This window comes from Protopterus annectens, chromosome 5.part0, assembly GCF_019279795.1.
Source record: "Protopterus annectens isolate FY-2018-M chromosome 5.part0, PAN1.0, whole genome shotgun sequence".
Classification (NCBI taxonomy): domain Eukaryota; kingdom Metazoa; phylum Chordata; order Ceratodontiformes; family Protopteridae; genus Protopterus; species Protopterus annectens.
The window spans coordinates 1,760,235,109-1,760,253,581 of NC_056735.1; the positions used below are offsets into that span (position 1 = coordinate 1,760,235,109).

General features: G+C 38.3%; 1 protein-coding gene across 2 annotated transcripts in view; it reads right to left on the minus strand.

The window, feature by feature from the left end:
* The window catches only part of LOC122801881 (chloride intracellular channel protein 4-like), a 406,749-nt gene extending 389,070 nt beyond the window's left edge, over window positions 1-17,679 (minus strand). Inside the window, exons 1-2 of one of the 2 annotated variants that reach the window (XM_044071556.1) lie at window positions 16,708-17,679; window positions 16,414-16,602 (exon numbers count right to left, since the gene is read on the minus strand). In XM_044071556.1, coding sequence (XP_043927491.1) covers window positions 16,414-16,602; window positions 16,708-17,664 — 1,146 coding nt within the window. In that variant the 5' untranslated portion in view covers window positions 17,665-17,679. Of the gene's footprint in view, window positions 1-16,413 lie in introns of both variants that reach the window. The other variant, XM_044071555.1, reaches the window with a different exon arrangement.
* Between the last annotated feature and the right edge of the window lie 794 nt (window positions 17,680-18,473).

The window sequence follows — 18,473 nt, forward strand, 5'->3', positions numbered from 1 at the left end:
AGGCTGTTGGTGGTGGCCAACTTCTGTGCCAGTTGACTGGGCTACAGTGATCAATATTTGAATGTTAATAGCCACAGATAATCATTATGTCACACTGACAGACACCTGACTAAACAGAAGGGTTCCCTTAGCTCAAGTAGATAAGTCTAAGCTGGCATTATCTTCTATACCTGAGGTTTAAATTGGTATTCTCTTCATACAACTGCTGCATATCAGGCATACTCATACCCTTCTGCACATCTGAAAAATGTCATTTATTAAGTAAAGTAGATATTTACAGCCATAGCATATTCCTTTGATATCTTATATAAATACTGTTTCTGACATGGCAGTAACTCTCTCTGGCCATGCAAATCAAATTACATCATAACAAGATATAAACCTCAGCACGTACAGCCAAAGAAACAGTGATAACAGAAACTTCCTAACAAATAGCCATTGACTTCATACCATAAACACATTTGATTAATGCTTCAAAAAACAAATACAGCCAACTCTAGTAATCATTGCTGTTTTCTCACCAATGGAATGTACAGTGGCAGTGAGGAACAAAGAACTGAGCAATTAAGATTATCTTGAATGTGTTAATTCCAGATCAGATCAGCCTACTAAGAGTTTATTTGTATATAATGTTACTTACATTTATTCTCTTAAAAGACTGTGCATTTCATTCTCAAACATTAATTCCCACACATCTGTAGACACACCAAGTATTCTTTATCAGTCAAGAGATCATCTAAATCAATCAGCTGAGTGCAACCTGGCTAAAGATGCACTTTAGCTGGAAACAGACAATCATTTTACATGTCAGGGAGCCCATATCCCCATGTAGGAGGCTGTGCCCCCTAGACTGCCTACTTAAGTCCAGGATTGCCCCACTGCAGGGAAATGGATTTCCTGTACCCTGCATTTTTCAGTTGATTGTAACTTTAGCCAGTTATATTTGGCCAAGTATGGTGCTCATTTATATGACTATCTCTTTAATACTATATCATACAGTGTTTACACACACACACACACATATATATATATATATATATATATATATATATATATATATATATATATATATACATATATGTGTGTGTGCGTGTGGGTGGTTGTCTTTGGGATATGTATATCATTATAAATCCCTTTCTAAAACAAAGGGTTTAGAGACATAAACATTTATTCTGACATAATCAGTGCTCCTTTGCTGTGTGTGCACAGTGATGACTTCATAGAATATACTTGTATTTATAGCAGACAGTTAATTGCTAACACATCTGAGTCTATTCATTATTGTACATGTCTGGAAGTGAAGGTCTAAAGAGTTGTGTTTCAGGCATGTTAATGGAAGCACATTTTTGTCATTTTGTGCTTGGTAGATTAATGGAGGAGATTAAGAGCCTGAGTTAGACTTCATCCTCTAGTCCTACAGTCTCTATCTGCCTGCTTGTCTGACTTTGAGCAAGTAACTGACAGTACTCCTGGATTATCCCTGAAAAAGTAATGGACGGTATTCTGGATTATCCCTAAACAAGTAAGTGACAGTACTCCTGGATTATACCTAAACAGGTAACTGGCAGTACTCTTGGATTATCCCTGAACATGTAACTAACAGTACTCCTGGATTATACCTGATCAGGTAACTGGCAGCACTCCTGGATTATCTCTGAACATGTAACTGACAGTACTCCTGGATTATACCTGAACAGGTAACTGGCAGTACTCCTGGATTATACTTGAACATGTAACTGGCAGTACTCCTGGATTTTACCTGAACAGGTAACTGGCAGTACTCCTGGATTATCCCTGAACATGTAACTGACAGTACTCCTGGATTATACCCGAACAGGTAACTGGCAGTACTCCTGGATTATACCTGAACAGGTAACTGGCAGTATTCCTGGATTATCCCTGAACAGGTAACTAACAGTACTCCTGGATTATACCTGAACAAGTAACTGGTAGTACTCCTGGATTATACTTGAACATGTAACTGGCAGTACTCCTGGATTTTACCTGAACAGGTAACTGACAGTAATCCTGGATTATCCCCGTAAAGACACTTGCTTAATGGGTTGCCCAGTTACAAAATAAAATATTAAAATAAAATTTACTTAAAACAACAAATCTTGGCACACATTAAAGAAAGAAATTCTAATAAGGATAGTAAAGGAAGATGGTTCATTCATAGCACATTGAAACATTGCAAAATGTGTGCCTTTTACTCTTTCAAGACCTCATTACTACCCTGATATATATATATATATATATATATATATATATATATATATATATATATATATATATATATGTATATCATTTGCTGATAACTCAAAGCTGCAACAGAACTTCGGATTACTTGGAGCACAATGCATTACCTGCCTCCTGGAATCAACAACATGTACATCAGGCTTTCTCAGTATAATAATATATTATCTCAGTATAATAAAGTTGCTTAACTAACAGACAGCAAGCAGTGCTATGGAAACCAGAATTCTCACCACTATTACCAGTCACACTTGGTATACCCCAAGGTCCATCCTTGGTCCTTTACTTTTCTATATCTTCACTAACAACCTCCACACCTCCACACTACATGCCTCAGTCATCCAATATGCTGATGACTCTACTCTAATATGTTCCTCCTCATCCCTTCAAGAACTCCAAGTAAAAACATAGGCCTCTTTCCTTTCTGTGGAAGAATGGCTTACCAACTCTCAACTACTACTAAACCCCAGTAAGACAAAACTTCTAATATTCCACCCTACTAACCTCTCCACTCCCACCTCCTCTTTCTCTATCATCTCTAACAGTAATACACTAATCTCCCCTGTCATTCACACCAAACTCCTAGGGATAGAGACAGACTGCAACATGAAATTTGACATGCATGTATCCCTCACCATAAAGAAAGTACACAAAAAACTAGGGGGGACTATTTAGAAGTAAACAATTCCTCTCAAATACCTCTAGAGCAAAAATTGCACAAACATCTCTTGTCTACACTCTTGTATGCCTCCCCCATACTTACCAATCTGAGAAAAGCAGATAAAGATAAACTTGATGCCTGCTATAACAAAATTGCTAAGTTCGCCTCCTATAGCTCACAGGCCACACACAATTGCTCAGCCCTGAAAAAAACTCAACTGGCTGGAACTTTCAATCTGCACCTCTACAACCGGCTTATACTAGCCCACAAAATTCTACATCACCCAGAGAAAAGCCAAGCACTACAAAACATCATGCATCCTTACTCCAGTACCAGAGCCCTGCACTGTAATAACAAATGGCTCCTTCAAGAAACTAAAGCCAACAACTCTGCTGGTGTCTCTATCTTTTCTCATTCTATAGCTAAAAAGTGGAATACACTTCCCACTATTATATCAGCCCTGACATCCCTAACTCAGTTTAAAACTCTCTAAAAACACATTTACAGTCCAACTGGATCAGTAACTGTGACTCTCCTGGCTACCCCCCCCCCCCCAGCATCTAACCAAGAACCTCCAAGGATACTCTACTTCCTCCTCTGACCCTCTTACAGTAATCCCACTTCCATATCCTATTCCCATACTTCCTCCTCAATGGACTAATCTCATTACTAGCATCTCTCTTCCTCTCTTCACTCATGCCTACTTCTATTTACAGATAAATGAGGTATGCTACTCTACTACCTATATTCTTTGTTGAGGAATTGTTGTTTATGCTACAGTCTATGTTTGTAAAATCTCTCATACTTTCTTAGAAGCAACTCTCTCAAATGACTTGTTAACAAAATCTGAATTTACTACATATATGTTAAACATCTTACTGTACTTGTGAAATTGTATTCTACCGATCACTTCTTATGTATGGGGCTGTACATGTGAAATTGTAGTATTGTCTTGTTATATGTGGCGCATTTCTCCCCAGGCCTCCGCTGAAAAAGGAATCATGTCCATTCGGACTTTCCCAGTAACCAAATGTAAAATAAATGTTAAATAAAATAAATAAATAAATAAATAAATAAATAAATAAAGTATTATGCTACAACTGAAAATCTAGTCTCAGTAAAATGAAGGAAAAATTTACGAAGACTGAGTTATGAAGAAAAGACTGCCTTATATGTGCTTCACCATAATGCTGATAAATGTATGGACTTCATACAGCTCACGTTATTACTAACTACAAAATATTACTTACATCTCTAAAGTAACTGGGTGGTGGTAGCATGTTATTATTGTTGCTGGTGAAATGGTTTAGTGCCTTTTTCCTGACTGTGTCCATCTCTGTTTTATTAATTACAATGTTTATGACTATATTCAATAAAATAGCCAGAACACACAAAACTGTGTACCCCACAAGGGCAGGCACACTTGACTGAGGTGCCCTCAGGAATGAAAACTATGTTTTAAATTAAGTGTTTAAGGTACTTTGCATTTATATGAATTAGTATTCCACACATCTAAATACCCGTAGAAGCATATTTCTAAAGTCTATCTCAAGTCCTTATAGCAAGTCTATATTATTTTGTCGAAAAACAAATTCATCAAATACGTCTTTATCAACCCATAAACATCGAACACTGAAATTGCCAAATGGCCACTTTAGCAAATTTTTTTCCCAAGGGAAAAAAAATCACTTGGCCGAAGAAACACGAAGCAAACATTCAAACCCTACATAGTGGGGGACTTTGCCCCCCCATCCCCTTAACTAAATATACCAACTCCGAGATCGCACTACAGTAGGGAAAAGGGCAAATCCCAAATGACAATCAAGCGATTTTTTTCCCTGGGAAAAAATTCACTGAAGTGGCTGTTCAGCAGTTTCAGTGTTCAATGTTTATGTGTCTATAAAGATATATTCAATGAATTTGTCTTTCGACAACATCATATAGACCCCTTATAGCATATACCTCCCTGAAGAAAACATAATCTCTTATCCCACATTTCCCAAATTAGTCACCTGTTTTTCTTTCTAGAAGCTTTGATACCATTATCCCAGTCAAACTGGGTCTATATTATAAGTTTAAAGTTTAAAAACTTCAAATCTCATATGATCAACATCATATGAGCGAAGTTTTCAAACATCAAAGTTTCAACAGAGACCGCCATAGGGAATATTTCCCTTCACTTCAATGCAGTGTGATCTTGGAGTTGGTATATTAAGTAGCAGGGGGTGTGGGTGGTACAGCCCCCCACATGGGGGGTGAAGGGGGGCTTGTCCCCTGTATAGAGCGTTCAGGTAGGTTTTTTATTTTTAGTTTGTTTATATTTTATGTTCGATGTTTGAAAACTTCGCTCATATGGAGTCGATCATATGAGATTCGAAGTTTTCAGACTTCAAACATATAATATAGACCCATCAAACTGCACTCTCAACACCTTTCTTTGAGTCCTATTTGCACAGGATGTGTATCATAATTTAACATACAGACATCAGAACGGAAACTTCATAGCACTTTAATATATCATACTGTCGTCCTTTCTGAATCTCCCTGTATGGGTGCAACATGGAAAATATTATACTTTATGAAATCTGCTTCCACACTGCAGCTTGTGCTCACTAATGTACTAACAGTTTGACTTATGTGGACTAACAAAGTTAAATACATTGTTCTAGCTCTGTCAAAATCTGCAGTTTAATCATACACATCTTACTGAACTTATATTTAGGCTGAAATTATTTTGCAGCTACATCTGACTCATGATACCTTCTGCTTTATCCCAAAACATTTTTAAAAACAATCACCCTGCTTATAATATCTACCTTACACGAAGACTACAAAATAATCAAAATACGCCACTAAGGATGCAAAAAAAAACTTCAGTGAGGTTTAAGCAAAATCAGTGCTTAATGCTGCTAGAGTATTAACATGCAGTACTTCCAAATCTGTCAAATTTAGGGACATATAGACGTGGAATTAATTGCATCCCATTAAAGGCATTTCTGCAGCTGCCCCCATCCTCTAATGTGGGGAGTGCACCACACCACTACTAGTTATAAATGATCCTGAGATTAGATGAGGGAATTCTCCAAGACACAGGAATTTCGCACACATATATATATATATATATATATATATATATATATATGCCTATGTTGTTACCTCTCAGCAAGAGGTTCTCCTGTTCGATTCTCGGCTTGGGTTGGTAGTGCCTTCTATGTGGAGTCTGCATGTCCTCCCCGCGGGTGAGTGGGCATTTGAAAGACATGCGTTGAATGGGCGTGCCTTCGTTGAAGGTTGGGCGTTGGGCTGGCAACTCGACACCATAAAAAAAACAACTGCCAATCATTAGCAGACAGTTCCACTGTGGCGACCCCTCACTGGGAAAAGCCAAAAGACAAACAACAACAACAACATATATGCCTATATATTACTATTTATATTTATTTACTCATTTATTTATTTATTGATATTTGATTACCAGGAAAGTCCAACTGGATAGAAGTCCATTTTCAGCAGAGGCCAAGGGAGAAAAGCTCCAACTTATTACAAAACATTTTAAGAACAGTAATTTTACAATCTTCAAAAATAAAACAAAAACATTTGCAGTTTAAATAATTGTAACAAATTAGACCTAATATAAAAACATTGGTTACAAATCGATACAAGGTATATGATAATCATTTAATATTTAGAGAAACATCAGACAGTTTGTAGAGAAAGTAAAGGTAAGTTAGTCTAACACAAATATGAATTGCAATATGAGATGATGGAAAATGGGCTTATGGTATATTTAGAGAGATAGTCACGAAAGAGAATTGGATAGCAGTAAGAAAGTAAGTGAAGAAGGGAGTGTAAGGAATATAAAGAATAAAAACATACTTGTTCATATTTAGGGATATAGTTTATCACTGGATTTAAACAAGAACACAGCCAGATTTTAGCGAGGAAGTCTTTTAGAGTGGTTTTGAAAGATGGGAGGGATGGCACAAACCTAATGGATACAGGTAAGGAGTTCCAGGCCTTAACAACCTTGTACGAGTACAGACAATACCCAGCAGATTTGCTAGACTTGTAGACAGGAGTTTTTGATCACTGGATTGCAATGACTGACTGGGAACATAGTTGGGTAAAATGTTTTTTAATGCTGGACAGTTAGATGTAATGTCTTTCAGCTTTTCCCGGTTAGGGGTCACCACAGCAGACCTCTGGTCTGCTAATGATTGGCAGTGGATTTTTACGGTGCCAAGTTGCCAGCCCGATGCCCAACCTTCAAAGAAGGAACACCCATTCACGCATGCACCTACCTGCATGTCTTAATACGTTACTCGACCATGGGGTGGATATGTAGACTCCACACAGAAGGCGCTCAAGCTGAGAATCAAACAGGAGAACTTCTTGCTGTGAGGAGACAATGCTAACCGCTGCACCACCACGGCCTCATTGGACAGGAAGATGGATGCTGAATAATTTTATAGGTGGTAAGACGTGTATATATTAGTTGATGTGGAAGTTCTAACCAATTTAGGCTTCTCATTGCTATACAGTAGTGGGTTCAGAAAGGGATATGTGCTGCAAATTTAGCAACTTTGTTATAGCATTGTTCAAGTTTTAATTTTTGTGAAGCATGGAGGTTAAGGATGAGAATGCCATAAAGAAGTGTGGGGAGGAGATAAGTAGTGGCAAGTATAGTTTTAGTTGAATCAGTAAGAAATGTTTTGACCCTGTAAAGCAGCCCTAGTTTTTGATGATTTCTTCTTAGGTAATTTTGTGTATGCAGGTCATATGTAAGATTATCATCCACTATCACGCCAAATAGTTTGCTATGAGTAGTGACTTCAACTGGTTGTACTACCAACAGAGAGGATTTGAAATGTTGCTTTAAAATGAGAGAGGGATTTGGAAAAAAAAAGTAGTTTGGTCTTTTTTGGGTTGAGCATAAGTTGTGAGTTATGAAGCCATGTTTCAGTGGCTGTTAAAGCTTCCTGAGTAATTTTTTGGAGGTACACCATGATGTCAGATGTGCAAATGAGGGGTGAAAATTAGGATGGCCTGTTGTGTAGAGAGTGTTTCTAAAAACAATCACCCTGCTTATAATCTCTGTTTTTTATATATATATATATATATATATATATATATATATACACACACACACACACACACACACACACACACACACACACACACACACACACACGTAAATTGCACTGAAATTTGTATAATTTCAGAAAACACTCATTCTTCTTAGACATATAGTGAAACTACATACATAATTATGTGTAACTGTGTAAAACGTGTCTGTGTGTGTGTGTGTGTGTGTGTGTGTGTGTGTGTGTGTGTATATACACGTGTGTAGATATGCATGCATACGTGTGTGCATGTTTAAGTGCATTTAGTTATATCACGATTACACACGAGAAATAGAAACACTAAATGCAAAAAATGAAATAAATACAGAAATTATTATAAACAAGAAACAGTATAAATTCATTATCATGCTAACTACATAATATAATATAATGTCTTTCTGCTTCCTAAAACAAGTCATTTGGCCCAGCATAGTTCATAAATTCTTTTAAAATAACATTCAGGAGTTTGGTTTTTAAAGGCTGAACTGTGTTGAAGAGTAAATGTATTATCTTTATTCTCTGTAGCTTGCATTCTGTTTACAGGATATCTTTCCTTGTTATATAAAACTATGTCTTACACAATTCTGTTTGCAAACTTGCACCTAAACTGTGCAAGAAATGAAACCCAGGTGATATTCAATACTATGATGCTAAGTAACAAAAACAGTTTAAAATGGAACCGGAAATGTCAATATGAGTTACAAACAACCAAAATGATTACAGGCCAGTAGATTATAAAGTTAAAGGCTGTGCTTATGAACCCATAAGGTTATATTGTTTTGCACTGTTTGGTTCCTGATGTACAGTGGAAGATAAGCATGATTGCAGAACTAAGGAAAGTTAAGTCCAATTACAATACTAAGTCTAAAACTGTTATATCTTGAAGAATTACCTTTTATCTGAGATACAACCATCTTTGAGCTAATATATATATATAAATAAAAAAAGTGGTGGGGGGTGCACTCCCACCAACAAGAAAACACCTTAAATGGGCAACAATGACTTTTACAGTTGCTTTACTTGTAACTAATCATGTTTAAATCTTCCTGTGTTTGTAACAATCTGAACTGAACTTCACTGTGCTTTCAAAGAACTGTACATTATTTTTTCCCGAGCTTCTCTAGTTTACTACATTAAACCATAGATGGTTCATGAATGAATGGTCATAAAGCTCATCTAAATGCAAACTACCCTAAGAACAGAGTGGGGCTTCCTAAATACAAGTCAAGCATTATCGCTTATTGCAAGGTTAGGTAAAAAAAGATTTTGTTTGTTACCAATATTACCAGCATTATGGAATAAATTTAGTACAAAGCTGAAAAAAAAACCCATTTGGTAAGAGAACTGGCACTTAGCTAGAGATATATTCTAAGCTATTTCAACTACAAGTCACATTGCAGTTGGTGCAACCAAAGATGAAAGTAAGCAGGAACGTACAGGAAAGGAATTCCTTTACTGCATTTAAAACTGGCAGGACTTCAAGAAGCTCACGCAGTGAGGATGGTATTAAAAGAGTTTTGAGGAGATGTTGCCAGGACTTCATGTGTGGAAGTTTCTTACAAACAGGGATTTAAAAACATTTAAGGGTTCTTGTTAAAACATCTAACACTCATTTTACACAGCTACTTAGAGAATACCAAACATTCCCAATGGCTGGAAGGGTGTGGTTATTAAGCCAATCTACAAAGGAAAGGGTTTAAAAGACTAGATAGACTGCATGCCAACAGCCTGCCCTCAAGCACAGGGAAGGTCATGGAAAAACTGGTGTAGGAAAACCCATAGGAGAATTAAATACTTGGGGCATGGTGAACATACACTAACATGCATATCCAAAGGAGAGCTCTACATCAACTTACAATCAATCTTTTTACAATACATTTACTGCACTGAATGAACATTTCCAAATAGATGTAATTTTTATTGACTTTTCCTTAGCATTTTATAAAGTAAATCATGCAAATTTGATCCATAAGCTTTGAAAACTCAGATTATCTTGCACATTTGCTAAATTGGATAATTTCTTGGCTTTATGACAAACAATGTTTAGTCAAATATAAGCCCTGTTTATGGTACTGAAAGGGTTATGTAATGGAGTGCCTCGGTGTCATTCCTAGGGTTATACCTGTTCTTTTTTTGTTGGGCATTAATATTTTAAATATTTGGATGATCTCAACCATATTAAATATATGTCACCATTAAACTTATGTACCTATATATACCAACAATGTTGTTAAAGCAATTAGTCAATTAATCAGAGTAGGTTACACATATAAAAAGCATTTGTTAACCTTTCTCTTGCAGTGCTGTGTAATTAAGCAAGTCACCATTTTGGTCAGCCATAGGGCTCTTTTCTACATGAGTGTTTGCCTCCTTCCCCTGTAACTAAAGTACACTGACTCTTACATTTGTCTCTCTGACCGTAATTTTTACAGGTATAATTTGTACCTTTCTGGCTTTCTAACACTCAAACACAGATTCCTGTTGAAAGTTTTACTTACTTGTCTGACATTTGAACAAGTAACCCTTGTAAAAATCCTCAAAATTGTATACTGTTGGTCTGTCTTTCCTGCTAAACATAAGTAAAATTAAAGTGCTGAGTGCAAGTAACATTAAAGTGCTGAGTGCAGATCTTGGTCCTTACATTCAACTTACCTCTGGTGTGGTATCTTGAGTCAATCAAGGTATTCCTCTAACCACTCCTACTGCCTTCTCTTTTCCCCCACCACCCTCTTTCCTCATACAGGTTAAACTGCTACAACTTAGTACAGGCATTGGTTTATCCCTGCTCCACTTGCCCTCGCTTCGCTTGGGCTTGCTTTGCACCCCACCCTGCCCCCAAATCACTCCCGTACACCACATTTTTAAACTAATCAGTAACAACTTGTCACTCAGCAGCACCACCCTCAACCTGATACCACCAGTCCTCCAACTCTACTATTCCTTTTGCCTAAGTTTCAAGTTGCAATCAGTAGGTATGCTATCACCCAAAATAGTCTTATTAACTCTGCTTCTACCCCTTTTACTCATCCCATATTGCCTAACTGCCGATGAATGTCAGGATCACCCAGGTTTCCACTACCCTAAATTCCAAACATCCATCCCATCTACAACAGATAATAATGCACCCTTACTCACTCCCCTCATGCTTACCTCCTTAACCCCTAATACTACCATCTTTCTAGACATAGTTACATTAGTCATAAAACTAGACACTATTACAAAACTTTATTCAAAATCTTAAAACTCATACTCAGGATACACTACAACCTCACAAAGGATGGCGACATCCACCCAAACCCTGGTCCATCCCCACCTGTTGGCCCTATTCCTCCTACTATATCCCCTACCACCATAGCTCCAACAAATAGACCTCCTAACTCACTGCTGGCCTGCCATCTAAACATTAGGAGCATAAATAACAAAACGTAGCACCTGCATGCCCTCTTAGCTGTTCATTCCCCAGATACATTATGCCTAACAGAAACGTGGCTAAAGCCTGCCACCAAGGACCATGAGATTCTGCCACCAGGGTATAGTATGTTTTGAATGGATCGTACCACCAGAAAGGGTGGTGGGGAAGGCATACTTTTACAAGTCTACCCTATCTGTCAGCACAGACACCCAACAACCACCCCAGTTCAATAATGCTGAAATTCTTATCTCAAAACTACAAATTCACAAAAACAAAAATGTAAACATTGTGTCTACATTCCCCCAGGGAGGAACACAGAAACCTTAGAAGACTTCTTATATTGATTATCAAATAACTACCCCCAAGAAACAATTGTTCTTGGGGATTTCAACATTGACTGGAACACTTGCTCTTGTGAAACCCTCACAACCCACATAAACCTCTATGGATTTACTCAAATCATAACCTCCTCCACCAGGACAGGAAAACCCAATAACAAGGAAAGTGTCCTAGACTGGATACTCATCAATACCCATTTTCCATCTTATAAATCAGGCACTTTTCCTGATGACCTAAGTGACCACTGTCTCACCTATGCAATCAAGCTCATAGTAGACTGCTCCTACCTACCCACTTATAGAACATTAAGAACCAACAAGAATTTTATTCTCACCAAGTTTCAAAATGAACTTAAGGCATGCAACTGGTCACTACTAAAACGTCTCCCCCTAGATGAAGCAGTAGCATACTTTCTCCAAATTCCTTGCTATTCTTAACTCCCATGCTCCCAAACGCTCTATTAGAACCAAAGTTAATATTGCACCATGGCTTTCTAAAGATACCAAAACCAAAATTTTACTCAGAAACAAAGCATGGGCCACCTACCAAAAAACAAAAGCACCACTTGATAAACTAAGATTCAGACAGCTAAGGAATGACACCATAAAATCCATAATCTTAGACAAAAAGAACCACTACTACCATCTACTGCAAAAACACCAAAACAAACCTCAAAAGTTCTGGGCAGGAATAAACAAACTACTCCACCCAGGCCAAACCGCCACTCCACCCCCCTCAGCTTCCCAACAAAAATCCCCAGGAGACATTGCTAATAACTTCAACAGCTTCTTCACAGGGACTATCCAGTTTCTATCCAGCCAACTTGCTCCCAATGGCTCTAATTCTAATGTAGCCACACCCAGTACCCAAACATACTTTACCTTCCAACCTGTTCCTATTCAACTTATTCATGCCCTACTTAAGAAACTAAGACCCTCCACCCTGGCTGCCAACCTCCTCCCAGCAGACTGTCTGAAAAAGGCTGCTGACACCATAGCATACCCATCTCAATCTTGATCAACAGAGCTATATCTGAAGCTACTGTACCCACTATATGGAAAATCTCCCATGTCATACCTCTCCATAAAGGAGGCAGTTCCACCGAACTGTCAAATTTTAGACCCATAGCTATTTTGTCACCTCTAGCTAAAATTATGGAGAAGTGTGTACACATACAGCTCATGCACTACCTCACACAGAACAAGCTGTTGTCCAACTTTCAGCATGGCTTTAAGCCACACCACAGTACTACTTCTGCCTTCCTCTCTTTCTCTAATGTCATTAACCACAACCACAATAATAACAAACTATTCTCAGCACTCTTTCTATATCTATCCAAGGCTTTTAACATGATTGACCACAAAATGCTTATAAATACCTTGAAGGCCATCTCCTTAAACAACCATGCACTCCAATGGTTTCAATCCTATCTGCAGGGCAGGCAACAGGCAGTCCTATGGCAGGACAAGCTATCATCTCACCTACCCATCACATTAGGAGTCTCCCAGGGCTTGATACTAGGACCCCTTCTTTTCTCCATCTTTATCAGCAACCTTCATTCAGTCATCCCAGATGCTACCTGCATTCAATATGTGGATGACTCCACCTTGATCTGTTCTGACACCTCACCAGCTACTTTATTCACATTAACCCAAAATACCTTCAATACAGTGGAAAAATGTCTCTCCAATCAACATCGAATCCTAAACCCCAACAAAACTAAGTTGCTCCTCTTCTCCCCCACATGCAGGACCCCCCTGCCATCCTTCAACATAACCACTAACAATGGCACTATCATCTCTCCAGAAGCCCAAACTAAACTATTGGGTGTCATAGTTGATACCAACCTGAAGTTTGATGTGCATATCAATCAAACTATCAAAACCATTAATAAAAAATTGGCTCTCTTTACAGAATCAAACCTTTCCTTACCCCATTTGCTAGAGCTGCAATTGTCCATTGCCATCTGCTATCAACTCTTCTCTACGCCTCACCTCTATTCTCCAACTTAAACAAAACAGTTCTTAATAAACTATCATCCTGCTATAACCACATTGCCATATTTTCTACTGGCACAGCCTGCCAGACACACCACTGTCACAACCTAAATCACCTAAGATGGCTTGAACTGCCAAGCCTACTGTAATTCAACCAGCTAATAGTGGCACATAAAGTCATTTACCAACCAGAAAATACACCTGGACTAAAAAATATTATCAGCCCCTACACCAGCACCCGGCCACTGCGACCATCCACTAGACTCCTAGTTCAAACATACAAATCCAACTACTCAGCTGGGGACTCTCTGTTTGCCAACTCTGTTGGAAAAACATGGAACAGATTCCCAGTTGACTTGACCCAAGAACCCTCACTAACTCAATTCAAAAACAAACTCAAGAAATATTTCAAAACTCATTGGTTATGTCCTTGCACTAGCACCAACTAGTGACCTCTCTATTTCTTAGGTGCCTTACCTTCAACTACTTCTAACTTTTTTCTACCACTCCATTTCAGGAAGGGTCAATTGTATAACTGCTGCTCAACGTGTCTTAAACCTGAATGTAAAGTTATGTATATATAACTATGAAAATAATGTTATGTTTTGTAAAGTGTTTTATAATAAGTTAGTACTATATGTGTTAAATGCTGGTATTGCTTATGACTGTAATCTGCTTGAAACTAGTATTTGCTAGTTCAATGCGTATTATTATCTTGGTGCTTTTCTCCCAGGGCCTCCACTGAAAATAGACAAATATCCAGTCGGACTATCCAGGTCAACAAATGTAAAATAAAATAAATAAAAAAAATAAAGCAGTTCAGATATGTCTAAACAACTTGTGTGACTGGGCAGATGAAAATTGCATGAACATAATTCCCAGTAACCCCAGTAAAACTAAGATAATGAACTTTGATCCTAGACAAGCTGATTCTGCTCACAGCATTGGTAGCAATAAAATATATCTCATGTGTTTTAAGTATACACCCTTGTGCATATGGTTGATTTGAAGTTAAACTTCTCTGAGCAATTAAGAGAACAGATAAGACACTGTAATAAAATCATAGATTATACAAAAATGTATCAAATCTAGAAGTCAGGATATTATGAGAACTTTATTTGTAAGTCTAATTAGACCAAAAATAGAAGTTGGTGTTTATGATTTCCCTACAAAAAGTTTTAAGTTAATAAACTTAAAAGTATTCATTGCATGCATCAATTAATGTATGAGGAGAGAATTAATTCTGAAGTATAATGCAACAGATACAGACACAAAAGGAGCTGTTTTATTAAAGAATCAGACCTTAGGCCATTTGTTTCTCTGAAAATGTTCACGATTAAAAAAAGCAAACAAAACAGTATCAATGAAGTTAGACTTCCTGGTTGTCTTGTAGAGGTGTGACACACAATAATCTATACTAAGTTATGCAACAGTGTTATCTGACTTTATTAAATCATCAACATAACAGCAGTTTCTGAAACTGGTGTCTTATATCAGGCCTTTGTATCACAAAATATATCTTTTGTTTATGCTGCTTTTCTAATACATACACCTCTCAATTTATTTTCAGGGCTGTCCTTGATTTTGGCTCAAATATTAGTTATGTCCCTCCTAAAATTGCTTTTTTTTCACAAAAAAAGTTAATGGATTACAATCAGCGGATAATGCTAAATAATTGTCATAGTTCCAGGTTTCTTTTACTTTCTTAAATAGATGTTAACTCAAGATATCTTTTGTTAGTCAAGAGTTACCAATATATAAAGTGCCCCCGATTTGGGACCTTCATCCCTGATCATCTTTTACTGTGGTCTTCAAAGGTTGAGAGCTATGTTATTAGTATATCTAAACATTTTCCTTTAGTGTGGGCTTTTAACTGAGAATTTTATACTTTCTTATGCAAGAGATCATATGCTCACCCCTCCAGGCACCTCTCCAAAATAAGAGCTCACATACTTCTTAGCATACCTCTCAACCTCTTACAGTAATAAATCTGGACAAAGCCTGACATAATGCATGGAAAAAGAACCAAAAATAGGGACACGTTTGAAATATTGCTCTTAGAAACTTAGAAAGTTGCTAGTATAACAGGATTTGTGTTAACATGCATTTTCTGAAGGGTATGAAGTCTGAAACTCAGATGCATGCCATGATTTAGTAACTTTAATCCTTGCATAATCCCAGTGATTTGTCAAAAAACCCACACATTTTATGAGGAAAAGACCAAAAATATGAAGCAAAAATGTGGACATTCTGCAAAAATCTGTAAAGTTGAGAGGTATGTTAACTAGTTAACAGTGAATGAGTGCATCTGTAACAACGCACCAAGTTATGTTCCCTTATTTCTGCTAAAATAATGTGTTTTTCCCAGCTACGGTTTAATTTGTAATTTCAGTACAGCTCTTTATTTAGAAATTGAACTGCTCGTCCTACCGCTGTTCTCCTCTAGAACGCAGATCACGCGGTAGCATGAAATTTTAAGTAGCTTAACTAAATCCCTTGTGGAGCCCTCAAGTCATACACAGACACATTATTCCAATTTCACTGGGCCTCTTTTCAAAAGTTGTTTGAATTGTATACGACCAAACAGATGAAAGGTCTAAAAATAAATCTAAAAAGTACCCGTACCTTAACGTAAAGGGAGATATCAAACTCCTGTACTTCTATCGCAGCATCTTCTAACACCAGTGCAGCACTAGTGTCCAGGCCATTCTCTTTAACCCCTTCATCATCTGCGCCTTCTACTGCACCTATTGGGTCCTCCTCTCCTGCAGCGCCAGGGTGTACCCCTCCAGTGCCGGTAGCATTGTCTTCAGCCTCTCCATTCCTTCCGACTCTGTCTCCCTCTTCTCCCTCAGTCACCGCATCTGTCACTGCTCCTATTTCTTTTGCACCTGCAACGCCGGTGGCATTGTCCTCAGCCTCTCCATTCCTTCCGACTCTGTCTCCCTCTTCTCCCTCAGTCACCGCATCTGTCACTTCTCCTGTTTCTTTTGCACCTGCAGAGCCGGTGGCATTGTCTTCAGCCTCTCCATTCCTTCCAACGTTATCGCCTTCTTCTGCCTCAGTTACCGCACCTGTCGCTTCTCCTGTTTCTTTAACACCGTCACCACACGCCAGGTCGGTCTCAGATGAGTTTTTGTCGCTTTCTTTCTCCCTTTCAGGTTCCATCTCATAGTTTGCTTTGCCCTCTTCATCTTCCCCTTCCTCGTATTCACTGTCGCTGCTGTCGCTGCTACTGGCTGAAGAGATTGCTTTAAAGTTATCCCCATCGTCCTCCTTAGGGTCTACCTGCCTTGTTTCTGCAGAACTTGGAGTATTTTCTTCTCCATTTTCGCCGGTAAAAGGTTCCTCTTGGCTAATCCCGACAGGTGTTGTTTCTGGTTCAGGTGAGTTTTCTGGCTCTGGTCTCTCATCGATTCCCTTATCTGGTCCTTCATTCTCTGTTCCGTTATCTTTTCCTTCGGAAGCTTCAGTCTCCGAGTTTGTTGTGTTGTTTTCTGGAGCAATATTCTCAACAGGTGTACTTTCTTTTTCGGGCCAAGCGGAATCTATCCCTGTGGCTTCCCCTGTTTCTTGGCTGCTCTTTTCTGTTGTCTCCTCAGGTTTGACAACTTCGTCTACGTTATTTGCATTACTTCTCTCTTCCCCATCAGGAAGCACGTTCCTTACTTCTTGGTCTCCTTCTGTGGGCTCCTGGCTTTGACGGATATGGAGTTCGGTTTCTGTCACTGCATTTGTTGTGGACATGGCTTGCTGCACTTGTAGGATATTTGCCTTCCTGCTAATGACACCCGTGTTGTGACAGACAAAGCTATGAAGGCAGCTCAGGAAATTGTACTGGATTAGAGGTTTTACCAAAGACTCCTCAGTGCGCATGACAGCGCTCTAAATCCACAAACCCCTTGCACTGGACTTCATACTTCTCAACTGTACAGATTCTCGCAGGATGTCCAGATTTCTGCCTCAAATTTTTGGTGTGTTCCTCTTAAAAATTGTGTTTTTTTTTGACAAATCACTGTGATGATCTAATGATTATAGTCACTAAAATGGCATGTATTTGATTTTCAGACTTCATAACTTCAGAAAATGCATGTTAACACAAATCATGTTATTCTAACAACTTTCTAAGTTTATAAGACTGATATTTAAAATGTGCTCCCTATTTTTGAGCCTTTGTCCCCCTATTTTGTTGTGCTTTGTCCAGATTTCTTGGGCTAAGAGGTTGAGAGGTATGCTGGACTTTTTATCCTAAACCCCTGTTAGCTGGGAGCTGCTCTGTGCCAGTTATATTGCCAGCATCTCTTCAAAAATATATTTTGTGCTGTAGCAAATGGATATATTCAAACTATTACTGCAACTATGCAAAAGCATATCCGCTTAATACTTGTTGAAAGGAAGGTGACATCAAGTGCCCCACCATCACCACCACCATCATCATGGCAGATTTGTTTATACTGTAGGTGGACTTTGTGTATGTTTTTTCTGTTTCAACTATTGAGGATGATTCCTAAAACGCGTGCATTTGATATGGCGTTTCACACTCAATGCAAAGTTCAGAAATTACCAATATTCATTAGCTGGCTCGTCTAGGGTAGGGTTGCCACCTTTTCATATGGCCAAAGTGGGACATTTTCGGGACAAACATCGGATTTTACAGGCCGACACGTACCCACGGTCAGTACAAA